We start from the raw sequence: 7594 nt of genomic DNA on the forward strand, positions 1-7594 counted from the left end.
CTGCTGAAGAGTTTGCCCTCTCCTGTGGTTTGTAATGTAATGGGCAGCACAAATGTCTTGATACCTCAGGCTGTTGATGTTGCCATCCACTCTGCAGATCTCTCGCCCCCATACTGCATGTAACCCCAAACCATGATTTTTCCTTCACCAAACTTGACAGATTTCTGTGAGAATCTTGGGTCTATGTTGATTCCAGTAGGTCTTCTGCAGTATTTATGAAGATTGTGATGCAGTTCAACAGATAATTCATCAGAAAAATCCACCTTCTGCCACTTTTCCAAATGATCATCTCAAAGTCAAGTTATTATTTGTTGCTCCTACAACTGTTGTTTCTCTTCCATACATACATAATACTTTTAAATAATTGCTATGCGATTACTATGTTGACCAAAATAGTCATTTGATTTTTTTCTGTAATCGAGCTGCACTAATTTAAATGTATTAGTCTTATTGTTATTAGACTCTAATAGTGTTTAATACTACCTCATTCTGTTGTCCTGCTTTGGATTCTGATTCTTGGTGCTGCATTTGGATTTTCCTCATACGGACCAATCGCCTTGTTCGGAGTGATTGCGAGTGAAAGCGCCCCATCCAACTTCTGCGGGACGTCCCACACCATTGTAGCTCTGATGGCAAATGGTAAATCAATGCATTCTGTCATTAAATAGTCCATGCAGAAGATTAAATGATTCTTAAAACCATTTATTAATACCATCCTTCGAGGACTTTGAGGACAACACATACACTTAATACAGTTCATTGAACATCTACACATTGACATCACCTATATACTATTTAACTGCAGGGCCCGGTTTTTCAAAAGGTTTAATCCGGATAAAATTGATCCGGATTTAGTAATCCTTTTTTTGCGATCTGTGATCAGGTAATCCAGCTTACTTTTTGAGCCAGTTTTTCAAAGCAACATTGGATTGGATCAATCTGATCCGGATAGGAGCTTTTCAGGATCACTAAATCTGGATAACCAGTGCTCAAACAGGATATGGAATCACAATGTAGAACTATAGATATGTAAAGAGCAACAAGTAGAATAGCCAGTGTGGGGTCAAAATAACTTTATTTTTATTTGAAATGAAAACACACACATTAAAAAAATAAAAAATAAAAATAAAAACAAGAAAACCCCACTTCATCCTCTTCCAGCTGTCCGCTTATCTGAGACCTACAACACAAACACTGTACATTGAGGATATTTATAACAAGTTTCAAATATAGATGTATTGAATTAAAAAAAACTTAGCGTCAAAACCTCCACAATAATTTCGGACTTCCTCATCTGATGTGGAGAGACCAGCTTGTCTGAGTGTAGCCTTTAGGAGGCGGATCGCAAGTCTGGCCTTGGTTTGCTGCAGTTTGTTGAGAGTCAGTTGTTTCTCTGCCAGACCAAGCTGTGCTTCTGCCCTTTCAGTCTCTTTTTGCAAATCAGTGATTGCCCTTCTTTGCATTTTTTTTTGGTTATTCTGTAATCATTGCATGCATCACTAATACATACTCTAAAAACAAAAATATTTCCCATTGTGATAAATATATAAATCAATTAGTGACAGAATAAAATGGATTGTTTTTGGTCCGTTTTGACAGCTGTTTGGGGGATTATTTTATGAGGCCAAACTTTTTCTAATTTGCTGTAGGCCTATACTGAAAGGTTGAATACGCCTGGCGGATGAACAAATACAATCAAACCCTTATGAATAAATAGGATATCTTGTAAGATACTGCAAGATCCAAATATAGTATTATTTGATACATTTTTTTAAAAGTTTTCATTACATTTTGGGCATGAAATCCACCCTGAATCCACCCTTCTGGGCCCGATTTTTCAAAAGGTTTAATCCGAATCAAATTGATCCAGATTTAGTAATTCTGTTTTTCCGATCCGTGATCGCATAATCCAGCTTACTTTTTGAGCCAGTTTTTCAAAGCAACATCGAATTGGATCAATCTGATCCGGATAGGAACTTTTCAGGATCACTAAATCTGGACTACCAGTGCTCAAACTGGATAGGACATCAGAATGTAGAACTATAGATATGTAAAGAGCAACAAGTAGAATAGCCAGCGTGGGGTCAACATAACTTTATTTTTGTTTTAAATGAAAACTAAGAAAATTTAATAAATATTAAATTAATAATAATAATAAATAATAAAAACAAGAAAAACAGCACCCCATCCTCTTCAAGCAGTCCGCTAATCTGAGACCTACAACACAAACACTGTACATTGAGGATATTTATAATAAGTTTTAAATATAGATGTAAATAAAAAAAAATAAAAAAGACTTAATGTCAAAAACTCCACAATAATCTCAGACTTCCTCATCTGATGTGGAGAGAGCAGCTTGTCTGAGCGTAGCCTTTAGGAGGGGGATCTCAAGTCCTTGGCCTTGGTTTGCTGCAATTTGGTCAGAGTCAGTTGTTCCTCTGCCAGACCAAGCTGTGCTTCTGCCCTTTCAGTCTCTTTTTGCAATTGTTGAAAGAGATTTAAAAAATCAGTGATTGCCATTCTTTGCATTTTTTGTTTATTCTGTAATCATTGCATGCATCACTAATAAATATTCTAATAAGAAAAATATTTTCCATTGTGATGAGTATATATATATCAATTAGAGACGAAATAAAATTGATTGTTTTTGGTCAATTTTGACAGCTGTTTGGGGGATTATTTTATAAGGCCAAACTCTTTCTACTTTGCTGTAGGCCTATGCTGAAAGGCTGAATACGTTAAAACCAAGAATCACTATAGCCTGACAGATTAACAAATAAAATTAAAACCTTATGAATAAATAGTATATCTCGTAAGATACTGCATGATCCAAATATAGTATTATTTAATAAATTTTTAGTTTAGTTTTGTTTTTAAGTTTTCATTACATTTCGGGCATGAAATCCATGCTAAATCCACCCTGCTGATGGGATCAGTTTAATCCAGGTTTTTTGGATCAAAGTGATCCAGATCCTACAAAAAAGGTCTGAAAAACCCAAACTAAAGGTTTGATCCGGATCAAAACCAAGATTGGATTACATGATCTAATCCGATTATGTAATTCGTTTTTTCATTTGAAAAACCCATTTTCAAGATTTGATCCACACCTTTATCCAAAATCCTAGTGGATTACTTTTGAAAAACCGGGCCCTGATGGAATCCGTTTAATCCAGATTTTTTGGATCAAAGTGATCCAGATCCTACAAAAAAGGTCTGAAAAACCCAAACCAAGATTGGATTACGTGATCTAATCCGATTATGTAATCCATTTTTTCTTTTGAAAAACCCATTTTCAAAATTTGATCCAATCCCTTATCGAAAATCCTAGTGGATTACTTATGAAAAATCGGGCCCAGGTTAACTATGCTTATATATAATAACTTTACTGTTAAAAGTTATTAGTTTCTAGTTAGTTAGTTAAAGATATCAGTAATTAATAAAGTTATGATAAATGATGTTGATTGTAATGCAATAATGTGCTCCTTTTTTAAAACTATTATTCTGAAATGTGCTATACAAATAAGCTTGAATTGATTTTAATAATGTTTTCTTTCAGTTGGTGCATTCATTGCCGGCCTGCCATTCAGTACCATTGCCAAACGCTACAGCTGGGACACAGCATTCTGGGTAGCAGAGGTCTCCTGCGCCATAACCACAGTTTGTTTCTTCTTCGTCCGTAACATGCGCACAAAAATGGGCCATGTGCCTAAAAAGATGGACTAATCCTCTTATTAAATCCAATCAGAGAGCCCTGCCAATGTGAGAGCACTCGGACAGGACATTTACATGCCAGTGATGCATTAATGTATATTTTTATCACGCATCTCAATTCGTTTCATTATGATATTAATATTTGTTTCTCAAGCTTATTCGGCAGCAATATCAGACATTATTTTAGAGATAAACCTTTTGTTACTGTAAAAACAGAAATGTTTACACACTTTTTGAGCACGGAGAGCTGTTTACTTTCTTAGTATTTATTAACATGAATCAGTTCACATGGATGTTGTTTGATTCGCGTACGATTTGTGTACGATTGTCCAGTGTTTAAGTTACATTTCAAGAGCTTTGGCGCTGAAATGAGCTTAAATGTACTGTATTGTTGTTTTGCACTTGAAACATCTGTCATTTTGTCACCGGAACAGAAGCGGACTGGGACTAAAAATCAGCCCTGGCATTGTAGCCACACCAGCCCACATTACCACACCGACACAGCCCCACCCAAGGACACGCACATTCACTACCTATATTGGTGTACAGATGGTGAAATTATGTAAGCAGTACCTATTTAAGAGATATTTAAACATTTAATGTATGTGACTGGAACAAAAACAACCCATTATATGCAATTATGTCATTCATTTTCTTTTCGGCTTAGTCCCTTTATTAATCTGGGAATCGCCAACTTATCTAGCATATGTTTTACAGTGGATGCCCTCAAAGCTGCAACCCAGTACTGGGTTACCCAATTCCCAATTGGCCTACCCAATTCACCTATAGCATGTGTTTGGCCTTGTGAAGGAAACCCACACGAACATGCAAACTCCACACAGAAACACCAACTGACCCAGATGAGGCTCAAACCAGCGACTTTCTTGCTGTGAGGTGACAGCACTACCTACTACACTACCTACGCCACTGCACTGCCCCCTTTCCAGACTAGTTTAGTAACTTTTATGTATTTGGCAATGTCTGACTTGACTGCCTTTCCCTTTTATGGTCTATCTCTGACAATTAGCTTGTGATGCACTTACTGTTTGTTTGACATTCTTGACAGATTTTGATTACGTCTGCGTAACCTCAGATTGGGTCGGCCCATCTCGAAACCAGCCGGTTGTTGCCGATTGAGCCAATCCTTAACATTTACTATTATTCTTACTATTATCACCATCATCATCATAATATTTACATCTCGCAAGAGATAAAAGCTGCCTATATTTAAAAAACAATACATATGAAAAAAAAAAATTAAAAATAGCTGACCGGCCCACATTTAAAAAATGGTCCAGCCCTTCTGGCATTTGCCAGAATTGCCAGATGGCCAGTCCGCCCCTGCACCGGAATAAGTGATTTTGTTTGTTTCAGCACATGTCATCAATTCAAACAGGTCACATGAAACCAGCAGTATAATATAGGATGTATAAAAGTGTAAAAATGTAGTATACAAGTTGATTGTATGTGTACTTATTGTTGCCTATGTGTCAACAGGATTATTTTAAATACTGAATGCTTTTTCTTTATTATTATTATTATTATTTCTGAGCAAAACTACATTTTTTTTTTTTGTATATAACTAGGGTGTTAATGCACTGATATGCTTAATTTTGAAATATGAAACCAGCTAATATTTCTAAAAGGGTTAAAACATTTTGTAACACACACTAACCTGGTTTGGCAAGCTAACTTTCGCAAAACGTGTCTCGATTATGTCTAGTTTTATACATTTAAAGTTTATAAGTTTGAAAAAATAACTAATTGTATATCTTACACATGCACGCACACACATATACATATGTATATGTTGTGTGTATGTGTATATACAGTCACCGGCCACATTATTAGGTACACCAACAAGGTCCTGGAAATATTCCTTAGAGATTTTGCTCCATATTGACATGATAGCATCACGCAGTTGCTGCGGATTTGTCGGCTGCATATCCATGATGTGAATCTCCCGTTTCACCACATCCCAAAGGTGCTCTATTGGATTGAGATATGGTGAATGTTGAGGCCATTTGACTACAGTGAACTCATTATCAAGAATTCAGTCTGAGATGATTCGTGCTTTATGACATGGAGCGTTACCCTGCTGGAAGTAGCCATCAGAAGATGAGTACACTGTGGTCATAAAGGGATGAACATGGTCAGCAACAGTACTCAGGTACGCTGTGGCGTTGACACGATGCTCAATTGGTACTAATGAGCCCAAAGTTTGCCAAGAAAATATTTCCCACACCAATACATCTGTGTGTGTGTATGTTTGTGTGTGTGTGTAGCTGCGTCTTAAGGTGACAGAGTGCATAGGGCCCTGGTAATTTAGGGGCCCAGCGGCAGGTTACACTGTTTTCTTTTCCTGTTTCATCTTCTCATCCTTCTCCTTTGACTTCTCCTCCTCATCGTCATCCTGCTGCTGATTATTATTATCTTTTTCAGTTTATGTACAACACCAGACACAAGAGTTCATTTTAATCAGATATTTGAACAGATGAACAAAACAGACGGGGACAAAAGAATTTGAATGCATCTTTTATTGTTTTTCTCCACCTCCTCCATCATCCTCTCATTCTCCTCCTCTTATTTCTCCTTCTCATCATTCTCCTGCTCATCCTGCTGCTGATTTTCCTCTTTCTGTTTCTCTTCTTCACCTCCTCCTCCTCCTTTATCTCCCCTTTCAAGTCCATCATCTCAATGTCCTCCTCATCCTCCTCACTTTCCTTCTCCTCTTTCATCCTGCTCCTCTCCTTCTCCTCTTTCCTCCTGCTCCTTCGCTCCTTTTTCTCCTCTTTCATCCTTCTCTTTCTCTTTTTCCTTCCATCCTCCTCCTCCTCAGTCTTGTCCACCTCCTTCTCCATCATTGTCTCATTTGTTTCCTCCTCTTTTATCTTTCTCTCTTTCCCTCCGTCCTCCTCTTTAATCTTTTCCTCCTCCTTCTCCATCACTGGCTCCTCCACCTTCTCCACTTTCTTCCTTCTCCTTCTCTTTTTCTTGTCTTTCACCTCCTCCTCCATAATCCTGTCCTCCTTCTCCTCCTCTTGTTCTCTGCAGGATAAGTCAGTGTGTGTCAGTGGGATTTCTCCTTTACTGACGTCCATCTCGTCCTCCACAGAGCGTATTTCATGAATGATGACAGAATTCACATCCAGACAGTTCTCAAACGTGGAGCAGCACAGAGAGTCATCTGTTAGAGGAGAAATGAAGTGGATACACATTTTACACTGTCATTTTCAAGATGTCTGTGTGAAGAATACAATGTATTAATAGCATTATAGACTGATGTGTTTATTTACCATCAGTGCCTTTGTCTGGAGAGTTTGGGAGCTCTTTCTGCTCTTCCTCCTCTTCATCCTCCATCTCTTTGTTGGACGTGAGGCAAGAGATCTTCATGTGTTTTCTGCACGCTCTGAAGAACGACGCCAGCCGGCTCTTTTTCTTCCTCTTTTCTTTCAGCTCATCTGTTAAAAGAGAAACGATTGTAGTACACACTTTTCACAGTCATTTGAGAGGAAATATAAAGAAAAACAATATTCAAATGTGTACTGTGGATTTACAACATTAATTTTTAAGTTAAGTGCTTGTAAACAATTTATTTGGGCTGAATTTAAACAAACAAATTAGGTTGAATATTACTAAATTTGATTTGTTTGCTTAAATTCAACACATATAAATTGTTTGCAACAACTTATATGAAGCTCTCCAATTTAATCTAAGATATATTCATCTGTGTCCAGAACATTAAGGAAGGTCTCAAGGTGTTGGAACTACACAAGGTTAAGCAATTAATAACAGAATTGTAATATTTTGGGTGAATTAATCCTCAAACTGTATAGAATGTGGTTTAAATAATCTCATATCAGGGAAACCCCTTTACAGTGTA

The 7594-nt window shown here is 37.2% G+C and overlaps 1 protein-coding gene and 1 long non-coding RNA gene across 2 annotated transcripts in view; one reads left to right on the top strand and one right to left on the bottom strand.

Moving 5' to 3' along the window:
* Positions 1–402: 402 nt before the first annotated feature.
* LOC141376448 (uncharacterized) lies at positions 403–5227 on the top strand. The gene is made up of 2 exons (XR_015501622.1): positions 403–639; positions 3557–5227. It is a non-coding gene; the product is annotated as an uncharacterized LOC141376448 (long non-coding RNA).
* A 1006-nt stretch (positions 5228–6233) lies between these two features.
* LOC110440058 (uncharacterized) overlaps positions 6234–7594 on the bottom strand; it is a 3276-nt gene continuing 1915 nt past the window's right edge. Inside the window, exons 2-3 of the mRNA XM_087271445.1 lie at positions 7008–7172; positions 6234–6898 (exon numbers count right to left, since the gene is read on the bottom strand). Of these exons, the coding sequence (XP_087127571.1) occupies positions 6273–6898; positions 7008–7172 (791 nt within the window). The 3' untranslated portion in view covers positions 6234–6272. The remainder of the gene's footprint in view (positions 6899–7007; positions 7173–7594) is intronic.

Source organism: Danio rerio, chromosome 10, assembly GCF_052040795.2.
Source record: "Danio rerio strain M-AB ecotype USA chromosome 10, GRCz13ab, whole genome shotgun sequence".
Taxonomy (NCBI): Eukaryota; Metazoa; Chordata; class Actinopteri; order Cypriniformes; family Danionidae; genus Danio; species Danio rerio.